Source organism: Sceloporus undulatus, chromosome 1 (genome assembly GCF_019175285.1).
Source record: "Sceloporus undulatus isolate JIND9_A2432 ecotype Alabama chromosome 1, SceUnd_v1.1, whole genome shotgun sequence".
Classification (NCBI taxonomy): Eukaryota; Metazoa; Chordata; class Lepidosauria; order Squamata; family Phrynosomatidae; genus Sceloporus; species Sceloporus undulatus.
Genome location: NC_056522.1, coordinates 24,449,050 through 24,469,646, shown reverse-complemented (window position 1 = coordinate 24,469,646; position 20,597 = coordinate 24,449,050). Strand labels below are relative to the sequence as shown.

Below are 20,597 nucleotides of genomic sequence, written 5' to 3'. Positions count from 1 at the left end.
CAGTACGCAAGGGGGCCTTGTGGCACCTGCATCTGACCAAGCAGACCAAGGGCCTATCTGGCAGCACTGCAACTGCCACGGCTCAGAGATATGGAATTCTGGGAACTGTAGTTTTGTGAGATACGCAGCCTTCTCTGCCAGAGAGTTCTGTTGCCCCAAAAAACTACACTTTCCAGAATTCCAAAGTATAGAAAACACAATATAACATAATAATATAATGTAGTAATAATGTAATATAATATCTTCTCTTCATGAGTATAGTATGTATAGTATAATATAATACATCCACACTGGAGAAATAACCCGGTTTGGCAACGCTTTAAGTGCCCTGGCTGAAGGCTATGGAATTCTGGGAGTTGGAGTCTGTTGTGGGACCAGAACGGAGCTCCAGCTCCCAGAATTCCATAGCCTTCAGCCAGGGCACTTAGAGCGGTGCCAAACCGGGTTATTTCTCCAGTGTGGATGCAGCCGTAGTATAGTATACACATAGCGCGAAGTTTCCTCTTCCCTTGTCTCCGCGGGCCCCCCCCCCCCATCGCTGGCAACGGAGGGAGGGAAGGAGGGATACCTACCGGCCCCTCCTCCGGCTCCGCAGCCGCCTCCGAGTCCCGACGGAGCCTGAGGTGCTGGTGCTGGTGCTGCTGGTGCTGCTGCTGGCCTCGTCCTGCGAAGCGCAGCCCCCTCAGGAGCCTTTCCCCACCGGGGAGAGAGGGAAGCGGGGCCCCGAAGGGTCCACTCGCCCGCCCTCCCGGCAGCTCCAAAGGCCTCCCGCTCTCCTCCCGGCGGCGGTTCTCCTCTTTAGCCTCCCCTCATTTCCCTCCCTTACGGCCATATAGCTCCGGCGTACAGCGCCCCGCCCACTGGAGGGGCCTGGGAAATGTAGTCTTCGGCCCAGCCCCGGCAGGAAGGGGAGGAGACTGTGAGACACAGCTTGCGGGAAGCTAAGCAACCGAACCGACACTATCATCATATCGCATTATTACCCGCCATTGTTTTATGTGCGCATGCGCGGGGAAGGCTTTGTGTGCGCATGCGCAGGAAGCCTTAGCACTAGCCTCTTTATTTGTTTACATTGCACTTTTCTCTCCAAAAGGGACCCAAAGGCGGCTCACAAGATAAAAACACTTTAAAAACAATTTTTAAAGCAATTAAAGTAAGCTAGTTAAAACAGTGTGGAATTAAAGGTGAAACGCATACAAAAGTTAAACATAATCTAAAACACATACCCAATAATAATAATATTTTATTTCTATTCTGCCTCTAAGGTGGCTTACGGGGCAATAAGAAAACACAAAAGGTATAAAATAAGGCCCATTGTTCCCTCCTTCTTCACAAAAACATAATAATTCCAACATAACACTAATAAAATATAGTTCAAATTGTTAAAATATAAAGGCCATCTTTTACATTTTGCAAGTTGTTTCTAATTTATGGTGTTTTCTTGGCAGGTTTCCTCAGAGAGGGTTTGCCATTTCCATCCTCTGAGGCTGAGAGAGTGTGACTTGCCCAAAGTCACCCAGTGAGTTTCCACGGCTGAGCAGGGATTTGAACCCTAGTCTCCAGAGTTGTAGTCCAATATCCGAACCGCTGGGCCACACCGGCTCTCCTACACGGCAGAATCAAATGCAGTTTGACCAGGGTGATCAGACATCCTCCTTTCCCAGGACATGTCCTCTTCAGCCTTCTGTCCAGGAGGAGTTTCAAAACGTACTCCATTTGGAGCCTGACTAAGAAGCATACATTTACATTTCTAGGAGTGTTTTTGGTTTTGGTTTGGTCATGTGCTAGCCTTTTCTTGAATAATAATAATATTATCTAGTATATTGTCTAGATCAAGGGAAGTCATAGTGCCACGCTATTCAGCTCTGGTCAGGCCCCACCTGGAATATTGTGTCCAGTTCTGGGCGCCACAATTCAGAAAGGACATTGAGAAACTGGAGCGTGTCCAAAGGAAGATGACAAAAATGGTGAAGGGTCTGGAAACCATGCCCTATGAGGAACGACTTAGGGAGCTGGGGATGTTTAGCCTGGAGAAGTGAAGGTTAAGAGGTGATATGATAGCCCTATTTAAATACTTGAAGGTATGTCATATTGAGGAGGGAGCAAGCTTGTTTTCTGTTGCTCCAGAGTCTGAACAGGACCCGGAGCAATGGATGCAAACATAAGCAAAAGAGATTCCGCCTCAACATTAGGAGGAACTTCCTCGAGGCTGAATTCCATAGTAAAGAGCCAGACCAAGAGTTAAAGCGGTGTCAAAATGGGTTATTTCTCCAGTGTGGCTGCAGCCTTAGGCGCTAGGCCTCCTTCAGCGGTTGCCATGGTTACAGCTCCACCCGCGGCGCCTGGCTATGACGCCATTGAAAGTGGCCGGGAAGCCTTGTTGTTTCCGGAGGCAGCGGGGCAGAAGAGCTCTAGCAAGTGGGTTTGGAGCGCCAGGAGCAAGCGGTGAGTGGAGGGCCTTTCCCCCGGGGACGATGCTCTCCAGGCCCCTCTTTGGGGATGGAGGCCTCTGTTTAGGGAGGGATGCCAGCTGCTGTGTGCCTCCCGGTTGTTTCCGAGTCATGGCAGCCCGCCCCTAATGTGAAGCTGTGCTGGGGCTGAATGGCCATTGCCTTCCTTGGGGCTGAGAGCATGTCGCCATCAGGGAGGCCCTGCTTCAGGTGGGAAAGCCTGCCCCAAGGCCTGTATTTTGGGGAGTGGGCTCTTCACAGAAGTAGAAGGGGAATTGGCAATTGGGGACAAAGCATTAATTTTACAAAGAGGTGTATGGATAATGTAAAAAGAAATTGGGTTTGGTAGGAATTTGGGTAGAATTGTTGTTCTTGTGTTCCTTCAAGTCATTTCTGACTTATGACAACCCTAAGGTGAACCTGTCACAAGGGCTGGTTTTTGTTATTGCCTTGTATTACCTATTATTATTATTATTATCGTCCTTGGCAGGTTTCTGCGGAGGGGGTCTGCCACCATTGCCCTCCTTGAGGCTGAGAGAGTGTGTCTTCTTGCCCAGAGTCACCCAGTGGGTTTCATGGCTCAGTGGGGATTTGAACCTTGGTCTCTTGAGTCATAGCCCTACATTCAACCCACTGCACCATGTTGTTGTTGTTGTTGTTGTGTGCCTTCAAGCTGTTTCCAACTTATGGCAACCCTAAGGCATGGAGTTTTCTTGACAAGCTTTGTTCAGAGGTGATTTTCCATTGCCATCCTCTGAGGCTGAGAGAGTGTGGCTTTCCCAAGAGGGGTTTCATGGCCGAACAGGGAATTGAACCCTGGCCTCCAGAGTTGTAGTTCAGCACTTAAACTACTAGACCAGGCTGGCTATAAACCTGTTAGTAGCTCCTTCCTGGTTGCCAGCCCTGTGTGCCTTGAATCCTGACTGCCCCTTGTTGGTATTTTGAAAAACGGTCAGGTTAATGGTGGATAATAAAATGTCGTGCGCAGAGTGCTTTCAGATGTTGAAAATGCACCCTCCCTCTCTTTCACTCAGCCTGAGTACTATTTATATTTCGCCTTTCCTCTGAGGAGCTCAAGGATGTAGAGCTGCTTCTGCTCCTCATTTTTATTCTCGCAGCAACTCTTATGAGATAAATGAGGCTGAGAGACAGTGACTGGGCCAAGCTTACTTATGGAGCTACATAACATAGCTGAGTAGGAGCCCAGCTCTCTCTAGCTTTGGACCAACACACTTAATACACAACACCTTATTTTGGAAGGTGTTTTGAAGCAATTAAGAGAGAGATGGCAATACAAACTTATATATTGGATGTGGACAAAATGGAGAGGGAGAATTTTTGTTTTCATTCTCACAAAACTGCAACTTGGGGTCATTTAATGAGCAATGGGACGGGAGCCCAGGTGGGTTGAGGGGGTGCTAAATAAATGTCTTAAATAATACATAGTTCTTTACATGCCACATAAAACTATGGAATTGCTTACTTCAAGATGTGGCAATGGCCACCAAGGGGAATGAGGCAGATTCAAAGGGTAAGGTCATTGAGAACAAATAGTTTTGATGCCTGTATGCGACGTGTAAAGTTGGAGGCAGTGTGCCCCTGAATACTAGTTATTTGGGAGAAAAACAGGAAAAGTCTCTTATCCTCCTGCCCTGCTATGGACTTCTGTTACGGTCTTATTGTTTTTTTGTATATGTATACAGTTTAATATAATACAGTTTTAAAGAAATTCATGCACAGCTTATATACATACATATATATATGTGTGTGTGAGAGAGAGACATAAAAATAAAACAGTATGGCATGATGATCACTTTTACAAACCATGGGAAGAATGTGTAAACATGTTTTTGGACGCATGGGAAGATGTGCCAGAGAGGGTTTGTTGTTGTGCATCTTCAAGCCATTTCTGACTTACGGCAACCATAAAGCGGAGCTAACACAGTTTTCTTGGCAGAATTTGTTCTGAAGGAGGGTTTGCTCTTGCCTTCCTCTGGGCTGAATGTGTGTTACTTGCTCAAGATCACCAAGTAGATTTCTGTGGCTGAGCAGAAATTCAAACCCTGGTGATATTCCATTGGTTGTGGAATGGCCAGAAAAACAGCCTTTTAATATCTTGCAAAGGCTGGTTGGGTTTGTAGATGGTCTGCTAAGTATGGTGTTTCCAGGCTGGGCTTTTGTATATCAACACATAGCTTGGTAGGTAATAGGCAGTCATTACATTTGTAGTAGCCTGCAGCTTCTGACTCCTTGTGTTGCTTTTTGATAGTTAAAGGTGAGCTGCTCAAGGCTAGTGCGTTCCTCTTCTGACAGGTGACTGTTAGTCTTCAGCTGCAAAAGAAAAGAGTTTTATGGCATCTTGAAGATGAACAGATTTATTGTGATATAAGCTTTAATGGATTACAGCCGACTCTAGGAGACTCATAGTTCAGCTCAGAAGATTGTTGCCTTTTTGAGTCATTGCTCATTGTACCCATTCTATGTACATCTGTAATACATAAGAATTTTGATAATGTTTGTATTAGACCTGTCATGTTTGAGCCATTCAGCATTAAGGGTTCTAGGCAGATTATTTCTCAGCTCTATCATCAGCTGCTTTTCTTTTCTTTCTTTTTCTCATTTATTTTTAATTATATTTTAAAATCCATTCAAGGCAGCATTACATAACATCAGCATAGTACAATGAAAGAACTAGAACAAAACAAAGCTAGCTTTTCTACAGGAGAGAGTGGCAGATGTTTGGTTGTCTGGAAGAAGAGTGAGGGATATAACAGGAACTATTATGGGGGCTATGCCTGTCTGTGTTCATTCAGGGCCTGGCCCTGTTTTTGCTGTCTCTGCCCCATAGTCTTCTAATTTCTTGGCTCCTATCAGAGTTGGAGCCAACACACATGAACTCTTTGACTATTTTGATTATCTCCTCTAGAGTGAATTCTTGTAGATCTTCTATGGTCAATGTGTGTGTAAGCTATGGATATACACTCATCCCTCCACATTTGCTGCTTTGACTTTTGCAGATTTGTCTATTCATTGATTTTATTAATATGCTCTCTCTAGGAATATCTAGGTCCTCCAGCACAACTCTATGATCAACTTTAACCAAAAGTCGCATTGAAGTACCTAGAAATTCCTAGAGAGAACACTCCACTAGGCATCTGTAGCTCCTCCAGTGCAATTTTATGGTCAGTGTCTGGCAGATGTTGACCACAGAGCTGCACTGGTAGACCTAGAGATTCCTGGAGAGGTGGTTCTCAGCCAAAAACATAGTGTTTTTGTTACAATATTTGCAGTTTTTCCACATTCACGGGGGTCCTGTGCCTCTACCCCCAGTGAATGTGGAGGGACGAAGGTATTCTGTCAAATGCATGGTGGGGGAGTGTTGTAGAGAATTAGCTACCCTGAGTTAATCTTAGGATGGGGAACACAGTCTAGCTCTCCAGAAGTTGCTAGTCATAACTCCCATTATCCTTTGCCATTCTGTGCTGGTTATGGCTGATGTCAAGTGCAAACCAACAATACTGGGAAAGTGACATGTCCCTCATTAATGAGTTAATAAATTTTAGGAGACTTATTACCATCTGCCATAGCAGATTTTTGATGTTATTGTACTTTACTATATGGCCAACATGGCTACCCCTGAATAATTTTCCTTTTCTTGATTTTTTCTTTTATAAGAGGATGCATAGGATTTACTTATTGCTGTTAATTGCCATCAATTTGGCTTTGACTTATGGCAACTTATGAATGAGAGCCCTCCAAGATTCTGCTCAGGTTCTGCAAACTCAGATCCATGGTTTACTTGACTGAGGAATCAGATCTTTCTCTTTTTCTACTGCTTCCCACTTTACCAAGCATTATAATTTTTTCTAATGAGTCATGTTCACAATACACCCAAAGCTATTGTACCAAAGTACAATAGGCTCCTTTTGGCTGATGTTCTCAAACAACATATAGATTTTTTTAAAATGATAACTATTTTGTTATATAAAGGTCAAAGATCAGTGTCATGTTCTTCCTACAGATTCCAGTGTATGGCCTTGGAGCCTGTGGTGGCGCTGACAATGGGTCCGGAGAGGATCTGTCCAAATGAGCATGAAGAGCTGGGGCTGCAAGAGGCACCTGATGGAACCCCTGAACCTACTGCGGAATGGAGTAGTGAGGAACCTGAAGAAGAAGAAGATGAAGGCAATAATAGCTATTTGTACCAACCCCTGAACCAAGATCCAGATCAAGGACCAGCAGCAGTTGAAGAAATGGTACCCAGCACAGAGCCAGCACTTGACATCAACGAGCGACTTCATGTAGGTTTGGTTGCAATGAGTGTTTTCATGGGGTTCTTTAAAAAATGAGATTACAGAGATCACCTTATATTGGCATTCCTTTGCCCTCTGATTAACACTTTTAATGACTGTGTGCACACAGGCAATGAGATTGCATCTGCCTGATCCACCTGTAGACAGTGATGAAGAGGAGGGATCTGCAGCTCAGAGCAGTCGCAGCTCTATCCCTATGGATGCAGGTAACATTAAAGAAAAGATTATGTATTTTAGTTATATCTTTGTAGTCTGCAAGGGGTTGTAGAACTTCAGCATGGAAACCAAATCCTGCCATATTCATTCATTTTCTATTCTGCCTGTAAAGACCTGTCTTGTCCTGTTTTCTTCTATGCTACTTACCATGTTTCTATCTTGCTCTTCTTTAAAAAAAACCTCTAGGTTGCAGAGGGGATTTTTTCATCAGTCTTCACAGCAGCCCTGTGATATATACTAGAGAAAAATACTATTTGCATCAAGAGTCAGAATCTAAATTTGAGTTTCCCTTGTCCATGTCTGACATTGTGTTCTCTGCATCATTGCTTCTCAAATTTTGGTTATCCTGGGGGTGAAACAGACTGGCCTAAAGGAGCGGCTTGCCACCACCCCAACTGGCATTTTCTGGGCCAAAAAAGGAAATACTGCTTTTTGGCCCACTTTTCTGCACTCCTTTTGGTGTGTGTTGTGTGAATGCTGTGCCAAAGGAGTGCCGTAATGCCAGCTTGGGGGTGGCGTTGGGGCGCACGTTGTCCAAACACCACATTCCTACACCACCCCCAAGCCAGCGCTTACTGCCAGTTTGTACAGCCCCCAGGTCTTTTGGATTTCAGGTGTCAGAATCCCTGACCATTGGTTAATCTGGCTAAGACTTGAAGCCCAAAATAATTGGAAGACCAAACGTTCAGTAGCATTCCTCTCATCCAACTAGCTATCGTACCAGTTTGTTTTCTTCCTTTTGCAACCTCTTATTTCAGCATAGTACCTGTAATGTATACTGCAGGAAATAGGATGGTTTATGGAGGTTCTTTAGTGTTGGTGGGAAAGAAGACCTGTTTATTTCTAATCAGTCCTGTTTCTAGTGCCAAGAGGGACTGTATCTTTCTCCTTGCACAGTGGCTGCCTGTATTAGTGAAGAAAGGGTCTTGTAAAACAATGGGATGGAATTTTAGGAGGGCTTGATGCTGGGAGGGTGATCCAGAAGCCAAACCGTTTCACAGATCTGGAAAAGAGTAATCTAAAATAGTGCTGCTCAATGGACCATTATAGCCAATGGTTAGGAATATGGTACTAGCTCCTGGGCCAGAGGGAAAAAAAGGCTGATCCTCCATGTGAGATAGTTTAAGAAGCAATAATCTGTTCCCCACCCCTGGTTTCCTGGAAATATCATTTTCAGGACAGTAATTCGTATAACAGTGCTCCCATTTTCAGTGCTATTTAACTGTTACCTGAGCAGTGGTGTTTCTATTCTCTTGCTCTGGTACTCTCTCCTGTTTATAAGCTCTGTGGGGAAGCACTCATTTTTGGTTGTTGAGTTGTTTGCAGTGAACGACTAGTGGCTCATACATTTATTCAGCTTTTGCTTTGGATTATTAATCTCCATTCATCAGTGCTGACTGTTGAAATCCTTGCTGTAGGACTGTGGGGTTTTTTATGCTGTGTGTCTGATCCTTCAGTTTTCTTTGACTCTAGAACATGTGGAGTTGGTGAAAAGGACTATGGCTGGAATCAAGCTTCCTACACTGGCAATCCCTGCATGGGCCAATGAAATCTCAGATGATCAGTGGCAGGATATGGTGCAGCGAACACTTCAAGCCAGACAGAGTCAGAGTAGCTCTAAACCAGAATGGAAATGAAGATGGAAACTGCTAAGTGTGAAGTGCTGCACTTTAAATTATCTTTCTCTGAAGTGTCAGGTAGATGTTTATAGTTTACCAGCGTCAAAACTCTGTGTTCATATTGTCTTATTTTAATATGGCTCCACCATCCATTTATAATACCCAGCTAATGGGGGGGAGGGGGATGGTGATCATCAGGATGTTTTCATAGTCTTGGAGGGGATGGGGGAAAGCTTCTTGAAAGAAATAATCAGCCCATGTGAAATTACTTTTGGATATGTATGGTTTTATTACTATTCTCTTTTCTTCCCACCCCATTCTACTTTTCTATGTGACAAGTGGGCTAAAGATGGCCATGATCTGGAGTCCAATGTGTCATCTTTTTCAAGAGATCCATTTTATTTAGTTCTGTACATACAGGGACATCTGTACAAAATCCAACACTGTCATACTATGTAATACTCTACTGAAAATAAAGTACACCATATGTACATAATGAACTGTAAAGCAGCTTAATACTTGTGTCCAAGGAGTGAATGCATCACTTTTGCTTTTTCCCCTCTTGAGAGGGGCTATGTAAAAAGTGAAAGAGGCAGCTCCAACCTTCTCCATGTAAAATGTAGGGAAGGTAAAAGCAGAAATTAGGACAAATACAAAGGGGAATCTTGCGCAGAGTTGGATTAAGTTAGAGAGTGACTGGAAACTGTGTGCTTTAGGTGCTCATTTTGGCTTCAGAAGTTACTACTTTCACCCAGTTTCTTCTTCCACTCCTCCCACCCATTGGATACATAGGACACCAGAATAAATTGGCAGCAAACTAAACTTTAATGTTAGGTAGCAAACACAAATTCCCTGACCTGAAACAAAGATTAGACAGGCTATATTTACATCTAAGCTGTACAGCACATGATGCTCAATTACAGCCCTGCTCCACCCCACGCAAAACTGTAACTGGCAGAGAAGTGCTGCGTAGTGTACATGTGGGAATGGAAATGGAAGAGATTTCCTACAGTCCTTCTTGTTTATAGAGCCCAGCCTTGGGTGGGGAAGGGAAGAAGAGAGACAGAACACATTGCACTTCAATAGATAGGAGCTCCAAGTCAGTTTTTTTCCCTCCAGCAGATAAACTGCACCTGAAGTTCAGGAGCTGAATATACAGACTGCTGCCTGTCTTGTTCTACAATCACTGAATTGATAAGTGTATGCTGAACATCAAGCATATTTTCCCCTTGTATATTTATTTTTTTACTTCCCACTTTCTGTTTTACCTAGTACATGCCAAGGGTTTTCACAGGCCTTGTAAGGGCCTCAGTGGTATAAGAAACAATTAGCCAGACAGTGCACCTTCAATAACACATATTGCAAATGTTTGGCAGCAGACAGTGGAGGTTTAGCATTATGTATAATAATCATCTCAATTCTCTTGAATGCTAGTTATTATGTAGCCGAACGGCACCACCCATGCACTAACCAAGCTTTGCAGAAGTACAACAAAAAAAATGATGGGAGGAACCCCAGAAATAACCCAGTGAGGACTGAGCATGCTCAGTAACCACAAAATGCTGACTGTCTGGGGTGGTAGCGAAGAATTGGGTGGTAAGGGGAGAGGAGTGTTGTGTCCTAGAGAGGAGGCATTGAACAGAAATGTTCCATAGGTGTTGCTTGTGATTAATAGCTGATTATCAACCATATCTCACTGCTTAAAGTGAGCAATTCCACTCTTGTTCAAATTGTGTTTTTCAGCTTAAAGAAAGCGAGACTGTGGCTTACTTAGCAGTGTGAAAAACTGGGAAATTACCACCTGTCTGATGATACCAACTCAAACAGAGAATTACATCTAACAAATTAAGATTCAGGGATCTCAGAATGAAATTACTCAAAACAAAGAAGAAATGAGAAAGCACAACCGGGTTAATGATAGGTAGATAGACAAGGCAATACACAATCTAAAGATTTAAACATGAAAGAACAGGAATGTTATGTAGGGTAGAAAGAGGCTTACAGCTGATCATAAATCATACTTTTTCTGATTTCAATGGAATTTACTTCGAAGTAGATCCTGCAGATTTAAAATTAATAATAAAGGACTAAAAATGAGAATCTGACAAATTTCAGTAGACAAGTTATCTAAAGATATGACTGGAAAGTTTACATCAGGGTTGGGCAGAATGCAGTCCTCTGGATATTGTTAGACTGGAACTTTCAGTGTCCCTCACCACTAGCTATTGTGGCTAGGACTACTGCAAACTGCATTCCAACAACATCTGGGCTGTATTGTTCACACTCCTGGGAGTGAGGGTCTTTCCCTTTTGTGATGTTCCATGATCCAGAAATTCAGTTAGCAGCCTGTGAACAATGGCAGCACATTAAGCAAAGCCAGTTATTATTTGTAAGACAGCAGTAGCTTAGGGAAAGCCTCTAAATTTGTACACTCCCTAAAAGAGGTCAGCAACTTCTCCTTGGGCTAGAACAGCTGGAATGAACACAATGCACAATGAGGCCTCATCCATACCAAACATTACATACTCAGAAAATGGAAACTGAAATTTCCTTGATTGTGCATCTATTTCTCTTGTTTCCAAATTGCTGAATATTTAAAGCTGTTTGTGAAAGTGTTCAATAAGCTTTCTTGTTAGTAAGTTATTAATTCAGAGTTCTCCTGAGCTTAAGAGCCAAGAGTGGGAAGGGAGTTTGCCATAATGAAACAATCTGCTTCAAAGTCACTCTGGCTCCATTTCTAGCTAAGTTAGAGAGAAAACCGAACAGTAAGTGAGCCTGTCATGCAGCAGTTATACTATAACTACCAGGGCACACCAATCAACTGCTAGCCATCTGGGAGGATGAAAACTATGACAGAGCTGAAAGTATTGGTTCTAGATGGCTGCCAATGCATCACAATTTCTGGAATGGAAAAAGTGCAAATATAGTTACCCTTATTCATACTGACCAAAACAAGCAACATTCCCTAATCAGTTAACCATTTATTTGGCCAGAGGTGGGAAGCAATGCACATTGTTCCGCAATCTAGCCAGAAGTGTCTTGATCCCTATGAAATAACCTGTATTTACCTGCACAACCAATTTCACATATAGCTTTTGTATTATAGTGTGGGAATGGTGGGTAATAGGAGTTCAAAGCCAGTGTGAGTAAGCTATAGTGAATCATTACTGTTGTGCAGAGGTCAGTGGCCCTCCAGATATTGTTGGACTACAGTGCCCATCAGCTCCAACAAGCACTGCTAATGGCAAAAGATGGTGGGGACTGCAGCTGAATGGTATCTGGAAGATCACATGTTGAGCTTACTCCTGTAGAAGTGCATGGCTGATAAATGCCTGAACTCACTGCTTTAGTCCTGGGACTGGAGTCAAATTAAAAACAACAGGGACCAAAATACTCCCTGTGTGTAATGGTACTCTCATGGATTGGCTAGGCTCCTTTCACACGTGCACACAAACACAACCTTAAGAGGATAAAGCAGGAGGAAGTGACAGTGTGGTGGATATGAGGTACAATGTAAAATCAAATCTAACCTGAAAGAATGAGAATGGAGTGGAGGACAGGCACAGCTCACCATGTTCATTCCCTAGTTATACATTAGAACAAAGTGCGTTTCTGTGTACCCTCCAGGGGCTCCATAGCCCGTCAGAGTGCTTCCTGGCTTGAGGTGAGAAATTCTTCTGCTCTCTTGTGCGCTTCCAGGGCCTTTATGGTGTAGACATCCTGAGGAAGCTCTGATTTGCGACGCAGCAACACTTTCTCCTTCTTCATGTCTTTCAGCATCTAGACACAAATCCATAAGAAATTAAGAAGCAGGTTCCAGGATGCATACTTCTCTCTCTTTCACTCTCTTCTCTTATTGGGCTCCCCACTTAACATAGTTTATGGGAAGTTGTGGTTTAACCACAATCAGGGTTTGTGGGTATCTTGCTGCCTTGTTGTCTTCCCTTTCCACCCTGTGATAATGACAGAAGAGGCTTGCCAATGTTTGAAATGAAAAAGCCCAGCAAAAAAGCTACCCAGTTCACCTAAGCTTGAAAGAGCAGGCAAAATGATGTTGGGCCAGCTCTTAAAAGCCCATTCCAACATAACCATTAGTGAGGAATAATGGGAGCTGCAGTCTAACACTATCTACAATGCCCATGTTACCCACTCCTGTCCTAAGGTATACTATTTTCTTACAAGGGATCAGCTGTCAAGCAGCACCATCTATGGACGATGTCAAATTCCCAGAGATCACATCATGAGACTATGGTAGTGCCATGACAAAAAACAGAGGTAATAAAATGGGAACAAAGCTGACAATCTGAGCAAGTGAGCCAAGTTGTAAAAGTACAGACCAACAGACATGCATCAAATTATAATGGGATTCAGCATGAGGAACACAACCTAGAAGCCATCCATTCATTCAGGTGGGGAACAATGAGACTGAGCAGCAAGCATGAAGTGGATTTTGGTGGAGAAATCTTAATTATAATTAGAACCATAAGTTGTATGTTTACTTATTAGTCCTCTTTCACAAATTAGTAAATCAAAGCTCAAAAGCAAACAGCCTCTTGGTCATCTTTCTTTTATATACATAGGAAGGGAAGCCCTGTGAGTTCTGTACCATCGGATTCTATATTCAACTCCACCACCATATTTCCATCTTTCTAATCACCCACAATAATTTACTTTGTGGAAATCTAAAGGTCTGAGTGAAGGATATGCCAGGCTAACAAAGAAGAAGTGGGGAGAGTTGGAGTGTTTTGATGAGGAATGCAAAACTTGGAAAAGTTACTACTTTGAACTACAGCTCCCAGAATCCCCAGCCAGCATGGCCATTGTAGTTCAAAAGCACAGAATTTCTAAGTGCTGGGAAGGGAATGTGCAAAATTTTCCAACCAGTTAAGCAACTTGGGCATGGAAGCTTACATGGAGGGGAGGGGAGGTAGCGCACAGAATGTTGGGTGAACAAGGCAGATGTGGTAATGCAGGAGAGGATGTACAGGGGGATGAGCAATCACTGGGCTCAGAGCAAGCACAGCAGGAGCATAACTGAGCAGAAGCACGTGCTAATGGACCCTCTGTTAGAATGAGGACCCCACAAGGCAACCAATCTTTGCTGCCCTAGCCACTGGGCCCAAATATACCCAAGGCAGACCTGCAGTGCACACAAAGCAACTGGAGCGAACATCATTGGCCCACAGGAGGGCAAAATATTCTTGCTGAATCCTGCCTTCTTTCTGCCCTGCTGATTTTGTCCATTCATGCAAAAAGATTGTTTTGTTCCAAGCCAAGCTTGGAAAATTCACTTTGGGACTTCACCTCCCAGAATTCCTGGCCAGTCATGAATTTCAGTGGTTTTGTGCACTGCCAGATCTCAAAGATTAATGAGCTCCCAAGGCCACTCAAAGCAAGTAACACCTTAAGTAACAAGATCAGGGGAGGGGAAATACAAGTGCATGGTGAATAATGTTCTGGGGAAATGGAGAGGTTACTTGCTGAGAAAGGCAGAGTTGATTTACAAATTTGCTGCAGTTTTATGGGTGGACTGCCTGACACAAAAGAATTGGCATCACAAAAGTGTTGAGTTATGATAAGCCTGAAAACATAGGATGAGCCCTGCTAGATCAGACTGTAGAGTCCAGCAACCTTTCCACATAGTATCTGTTGCCTATGGGAAGCCCAAAAGCAAGATATAAAGACTAAGATACTCTTGGTGACATATACAAGCATAATCCCCAGTTATGCCTGCAAATGCATTTCTTGGGATGCTGCAAAAGAGGTATTCTGTACCTCCTTTGCACAATTCCCAGTTTTACTGGTGCACAACAGCAGCTGAGTCCTAACAGGCACTGCTCTGTCCCCCTGGCCAGTGAATGGCTTCTGGGGGTTAACCTTGGCTTTCCTCCTGCCAACACAGGCAGCTGTTGCACACATGGGGAAGTGGGAAGACGGAGCAGCCTCCACCTCACTCCCCTAAAGACAATATTTGTATGCTGATAGAGACACTGCATTCCCTCCAGAATGTTTACTGGATCGCAGCAACAGCACCCTCCCACCTGTGCTCTCCAGCGATTAACTAACAGATGCATACCTTCTCTAATAGTATGCACAAGGCCTCACATTTGTATGCTACAGAAATCTTTCTATTGCACTGGGCAAATCAAAAGATAGGGATTTGTTAGGGGTTACTTCCTACCAATTCTTTTGTTCTTTCTCAGGGAGATCCATGCAACCTGTGACTGACCCCTAGCTTGCCTCCTGAGTCAGTTAATGAAGTCTTGAGCATGCTTCTTGCACAAGAGGAACTCCAGTGGCAATCAAGAACCACATGTTACAGCAGGCCTGGCGAACACGTGATAACCCAGGGGATGCTGGACTGCAACTCCCATGATCTTGTATTCACTATGCTTTTAGGGCTGATGGTAGACACAGTCTGATAATAGTGGGAGGGTCACATGTTCCTCACTCCTGTGCTACCAAAAGGCTCTTGGTCTATTGGGGATATACAGACAAGTCACCTGCACAGCCTCTGTTTCCATCGTTTTCTTCAGTAGCTGTATGTCCTCTGCAGTAGGGGTCTCCGTCTCCATGCAATAAACAGGAGGCAAAGGTGGGGGTGCGCAATACATGGGGTACTGCAGGAACACAGCACACAGTAAAATGGCAATGCAAGCTCAGCAACTCAAGTACTGAAACACCAAATGTTTTAACACAGACAACACAGGTCTACAAGGTAAGTCAGTTGCCTAAATCCACTTGCTAGTCACAACTAGAGTAGAGGCATATAATAAATTGCCTAATATTAAGTCAATACCTATGTAAATCCCATTGATCCAATGGGTTCACTGTAGTAGAAACTAGCAAGTGAATTTAGACCATTTATTCATTAACTATGTATCCAGTTTTTCTACTAAAAATAGTGTTTACGACAGCTAACAGTTAAATACAGATAAAATATGGAATTATAATTAAAACATCAAAACAAATAAATTAAAAACAGATTAGTTAAAAAGAAAGAAACAGTACCTACCAGTTAAGAATTCTTTTAGTACATAAAGCTGCTCAGCAGGGCTCAGAAAACTTACTTTATAAAAATACAACTCTCAGTCTCTCTCAGCCAACATGACTATGCTGGCTGGGGATTCTGTGAGCTGTAGCCTTGGAAGTAATTTTTCCAAGCTCTGTTGAAAAGCAAAAAAGCCTAAATGAAAATGTGTGTGCACTCACAGAAGGACAACAGTGATGGATAACCTGGTCTTTTAGCAGGAAGTGACAGTGCCTAAAAGCAGCCACTAAAAAGGCCCACCAAACATGCCTCCAATGATAGAAACCAGCAAGCCAGCTCTCAAATGATCTGGTCTTAAGTCTTGCAGGGCTTTATAGACTGTAACCAGCACATTCAATTATGCTCAGAAGCAGGCTACTAGTCAGTTGAACTTTAGGCAAGTAGAGGGGTGAGTCTGTTTTGGGCTTGTCTACATGGGTTATTTACTTCAAATTCTCCCCAGGCTCACTGTGTCCTGTGTATGTGACACAGGGCCAACCAAATTGGATGTGGTAGAATTCAATGATATAGCCATGTTAGTGTGTAGAATCCATATGTAGAGAGATCCTCTAACTGAAAGAAAGAAGTTAGCAGCATAAGCTTTCATAGACTTAAGTCTACTTCCTCAGGTGCATTTGATCCACTCCATCAAATGCATCTGAGGAAGTAGACTTAAGTCTATGAAAGCTCATGCTGCTAACTTCTTTCTTTCAGTTAGTGTCAAAGGTGCTACAAGATATCTCTACATACAAATCAGATGTGGACTGTCTTCACAATGTCTGCACCAAATTTGGCATTTCCTCCTCTTAACCTAAATTTAAAAACCTTACCTTTTACTCCATGTTTTCAGCATTCTGCGCAGTGACAATGGGCACCTGACTTCCAACAGTGTCCCTGGCAAGCTGCCCATTACTGCTGCTGCAGGTGCAAGTTGCTGAGGTCAGAATGAGGTGCCCAGCATGATTAACATGGGTGGGCCCATCGTTGTGACCTTAGCGGTGGTATTGGGCTTGGGAATCATGGAATTGCATAGAAAGGCAGCCATCTATTGTCACTGCAGAAGAGTGCATGGATAACGGGGAGTTCAGGGGGATTCAGGTCGAGAATATTCCAGGGACAGCCCAGAGTATTCTGGACAGTGAAGACAAGCTCACTAAAATTCCCTTCTGTCAAATGGCATGAGGGATAGAATCACAGAGTTGGAAGAGACAACAAGGGCATTCCAGTCCAACCCCCCTGCCCTGCAGGAATTCTCAATCAAAGCATTCCTGACAGATGGACATTGAGCCTCTGTTTAAAGACCTCCAAAGAAGGAGCTCCACAACACTCCAAGGGAGTGTGTTCCACTGTCTAACAATTCTTACTGTCAGGAAGTTCTTCCTAATGTTGAGGTGGAATCTCTTTTCCTGTAGCTTCCATCCATTGTTCCAGGTCCTATTCTCTGGAGCAGCAGAAAACAAGCTTGCTCCATCTTCATGATGAACATCCCTTCTAATATTTAAACAAAGCTATCATCACCTCTTAACTGTCTCTTCTCCAGGCTAAACATACCCAGCTCTCTAAGTCGTTCCCCTCATAGGGCATGGTTTCCAGACCCTTCACCATTTAAGTCGCCCTCCTTTGGACATGCTCTAGCTTATCAACATTCTTTATAAACACATATAAACACATTTCTCCCTAATTTCTGCTGCTTTCATATTCCATATACTTGTCCACAATACAAGAGTGGATTTTTCTGTGATATTTTAACCTTTCATCCCTGGCTGGTTTCCCTCTTTTTTAATTTATGAGTGTCACTGAAATGGCATTATCAACAAGACTTGAGAATGATGCAACAGAGCACACATCTACAGAGCTGGGAGACCTAAATGACTCCAGCACAGTATAAAATGAAAGAGTTTACACTGTGTTGGTTTACACCTCTCAGCACTGTGGGATGCTCTGTTGCATCATTTACAGGGCCTGACAACAATGCCACTGCATATACATAAAACAGCTGATGTGGTGTTAAATAAAATTAATAAGTATTGTAATGTGATTTTTATTCATCTCTCTGAGAGGCTTTGAACAGAAGAGAAAAGTACATGAATACCTCATCAGTGGTATGCAAGCTCTTAGTACAATTGTCTCTGGTAATTTGTTCAGACCTAAGATCTAAGGATACAACTATACAAGAGCAGTATTATAAAATAATTCTTAGTACAATATCATATATCTTAACATTAATCAAAGCAGAGTTCAGAAAGTTATTTTTTTGGACTACAACTTCCAGAATCTTGCAGCTGGCATGCTTATGACTATTCACTAGAAAAATAGATGTGGTTATCATGTTTCCTAAATTGAGTTTTCATGCTTCTGAGAATATTAACTGGAAAGTAATGCCAGAATGGGATGAAAATATATGTCTATATATGAATCCATTCCTTTTTCCCCCTACCTAGAATCCCTATATAAATAAATTATTATGATTATTATCATCATTATCAGTGATCCATCTAACATGGGGAAGACAACCTGGGGCATCAGTTTCTTCTGGGAATCATAAATTCCAGAATCCTGCATATCAGTAGCAATGCTGGCTGGGAATTATGGGAGCTGTACTCTCAAATAACTTTTCCAAGGTCTGATTTGGAGTTATAATGCACCCGTGTCATACACAGGTGCAATACACGCGGCTTTCAACATATGCTGAAAGCCGTGCCGGAAGGAATGGTGTCGTGCGCCGGAAAGAGTAATGGTGTGCACCGTCGCGGTCTTGAGCCCCATTTACTTAAATGGAGCTTGAACATATGCAGAATTTCACTTACGCAGGAGGGTGTCCCGGAACAGATCTCACGCGTAAGGGAAGGGATCGCTGCATTATGAAACATTAAAAAAAAATCTTGGATTTTTTTTTTAAGTATGGCCAATAGTTCTATTTTACTTCTATATCTGATTAGTAAAAAATAGCTGCCTTCTGCCTTTGGTCCCATGCCAGGAGAAATGGAGTGTGTAAATCAATCAATCAAACAAACAAACAAATAAATATGTTTTCTGAAAGTGCAGAATGGCACAGCTAAACATATGTACCTCCCACACCATAAAATATAAAGTATTCCATTTTTTTGATCCTTCTCTGATAGATAAAAAGACACTCTGCAGCGATTTTCTTAACCTTTTGTTTTAGACTTTTAACTCCCAGAAGTCCAAGCCAGTAAAGCCAATAGTCAAGGCTCCTGGAAGCAGAAGTCTAAAACAGCTGCAGAGCCAAACTATGGTCTACATACATGTCAATTCAGATGTTTGGAAGCTACTTGTGGATAAGTAAATCCTGTGCGATACATGTAAAGGTCATGGAAAACAAATCATTATTCAAAGGCTTGGCAAGAAACAGATGCATATTCTCCACAGCAACCATGTTTATTTCAGAGGCTCAGTAGTATGGGGAAGGACTGTAGCTTAATGATAGAGCATGTGTCTCACATGCAAAGAGCCCCAGATTCAGTTCCTGCCATCTTTGGATAGGTCTGGGAGATGAGACCAACATCTGAAACAATGGGCAATCACTGCTGGCCCCTGACCATGCTGGCAAAATGATTCTAGAAGTTGTAACCCATTACAATGTTTTTCAAGGTCTGCTAAGATTGTATTTGTAAGGAATAACTGGGCTAAGTTCTGTTAATGTTTTAGCACAATATGGGTCCAACTTAAGTATGACATAACCATTTATCTTGCTCTTTATAATTTCTGTCCTCCAATCATGCCCATTTTACAGATGTAAAACTAAAACTAAGAGCAGCTCACCTAGGGCCATGTAATGGTTGGAGGTTTCATCACGTATGTGAGATAGATAGATAGAGAGAGAGAGAGAGAGAGAGAGAGAGAGAGAGAGAGAGAGTTCAACAATACCCATTCGACCAGTAACAGTAGATTTCATGGTTGTAACAAGTTATGGTCCTATAACAAGAGCAAAAATGCAAGGACACTTCTGAAACATTCTTTCTCTGATAGTAATAACCAATACCTGAGGATTTTGGCGGGCTAGCTCCTCAATCTTGTGCCACATCTCTTCTCGTTCTTTTAACCTGAATCGCCCTCTGAAAATGAAAAATAATTTAGTATTATTATTATTAAGATTTCTAAACCTCATTAAGGTTTCCTTCATCTAAACTCTTTAAGATTTCTATCAGGAATGGAGAGCATGTGATCCATCATATTTTAATGGACTGCAACTCCCATTAGCAGTTCACAGCCAAATTCTTGGGATTTACAGTCTAATTACATAGGTAATCCCACCTGTTCCCCATCTCCTGGTTCCACGTGGCTCTCAAAAGGAAGTTCTATCCTAGCTTAACCCCCCACTTCACAATTTCTAAAAACAACAACAGTTGCTCCTAATGCCATTCACCCAAACAGAACAGTTCTCTTGAATAATACCCCCCTCATACATGTAGCATAACCTCCTCCCACCCCCCATCTATTATCTTCCCCGTCCCTCACAAACTTTTATGGGCCTCAATATTAAAGACCTTCCAACTTTTGGCTTTGTAGCACTTCAAAGGCCAAAGTCCTTCTATGCACAAATCACACAGCTTTATACAACTGGGCACATTTAAAACAGTTAAGCTCTTAAGTCCAGTGTTTTTAAGGGGAACAAAATGTGCCTGACAGCATGATCTTATGTGTGTTTATTCAGAATTTTCAACTAGCCCTTAAAACCTTATGTGACAATAAAACCATTTTGTCCTTAAGGTGCCACATAGCTGTCTGTCTAGTCAGGTCAGTACCACTGTTTCTTATGCTCAAAACTGCAATCTACAGGATTGCAGCTTTACTCCTTCAATGTGGGCAGAGCAAGGAAGAAAGTCTGCACACACCTGGTTGTTGTCTTAAAGTGGCTTTGGACTAGCACAGGGATGGACAAAGTATTGTCCACAGCCTATATCCAGTCCCCAATCCCTTTTGGCACTCCCCAATACCCCCACAATTT

The 20,597-nt window shown here is 42.8% G+C and overlaps 3 protein-coding genes across 7 annotated transcripts in view; 1 reads left to right on the top strand and 2 right to left on the bottom strand.

Annotated features, from left to right (window-relative positions):
* KLHDC3 (kelch domain containing 3) overlaps positions 1 to 858 on the bottom strand; it is an 82,062-nt gene extending 81,204 nt beyond the window's left edge. Inside the window, 1 exon segment of the mRNA XM_042449113.1 lies at positions 573 to 858. The gene's annotated coding sequence lies outside the window, so the exon portion shown is untranslated.
* A 1,384-nt stretch (positions 859 to 2,242) lies between these two features.
* On the top strand, positions 2,243 to 9,094 carry MEA1 (male-enhanced antigen 1). Of its 2 annotated transcripts, none has more exons than XM_042452506.1 (4): positions 2,243 to 2,445; positions 6,472 to 6,751; positions 6,873 to 6,969; positions 8,453 to 9,094. In XM_042452506.1, the coding sequence occupies exons 1-4, from the start codon at positions 2,258 to 2,260 to the stop codon at positions 8,614 to 8,616; spliced, it is 729 nt and encodes a 242-aa protein (XP_042308440.1). In that variant the 5' UTR covers positions 2,243 to 2,257; the 3' UTR covers positions 8,617 to 9,094. The 2 variants fall into 2 exon arrangements, with proteins under 2 accessions (XP_042308440.1, XP_042308450.1); XM_042452516.1 differs by lacking the exon at positions 2,243 to 2,445 and adding an exon at positions 2,530 to 2,660.
* Positions 4,155 to 20,597, bottom strand: part of PPP2R5D (protein phosphatase 2 regulatory subunit B'delta) — a 70,904-nt gene continuing 54,461 nt past the window's right edge. For 2 of the 4 annotated variants that reach the window (XM_042452491.1, XM_042452482.1), the window contains exons 14-16: positions 19,632 to 19,704; positions 15,102 to 15,218; positions 8,977 to 12,378 (exon numbers count right to left, since the gene is read on the bottom strand). In XM_042452491.1, coding sequence (XP_042308425.1) covers positions 12,241 to 12,378; positions 15,102 to 15,218; positions 19,632 to 19,704 — 328 coding nt within the window. In that variant the 3' untranslated portion in view covers positions 8,977 to 12,240. Of the gene's footprint in view, positions 4,782 to 8,976; positions 12,379 to 15,101; positions 15,219 to 19,631; positions 19,705 to 20,597 lie in introns of those variants that run through there. The other 2 variants (XR_006102219.1, XM_042452473.1) reach the window with 2 other exon arrangements.

Coding starts and splice junctions, on each gene's coding strand:
- MEA1 (XM_042452506.1), top strand. CDS start 2,258: ATGGGTTATTTCTCCAGTGTGGCTGCAGCCTTAGGCGCTAGGCCTCCT. Junction 6,752..6,872: donor ACATCAACGAGCGACTTCAT/GTAGGTTTGGTT, acceptor GTGTGCACACAG/GCAATGAGATTGCATCTGCC. Junction 6,970..8,452: donor CTCTATCCCTATGGATGCAG/GTAACATTAAAG, acceptor CTTTGACTCTAG/AACATGTGGAGTTGGTGAAA.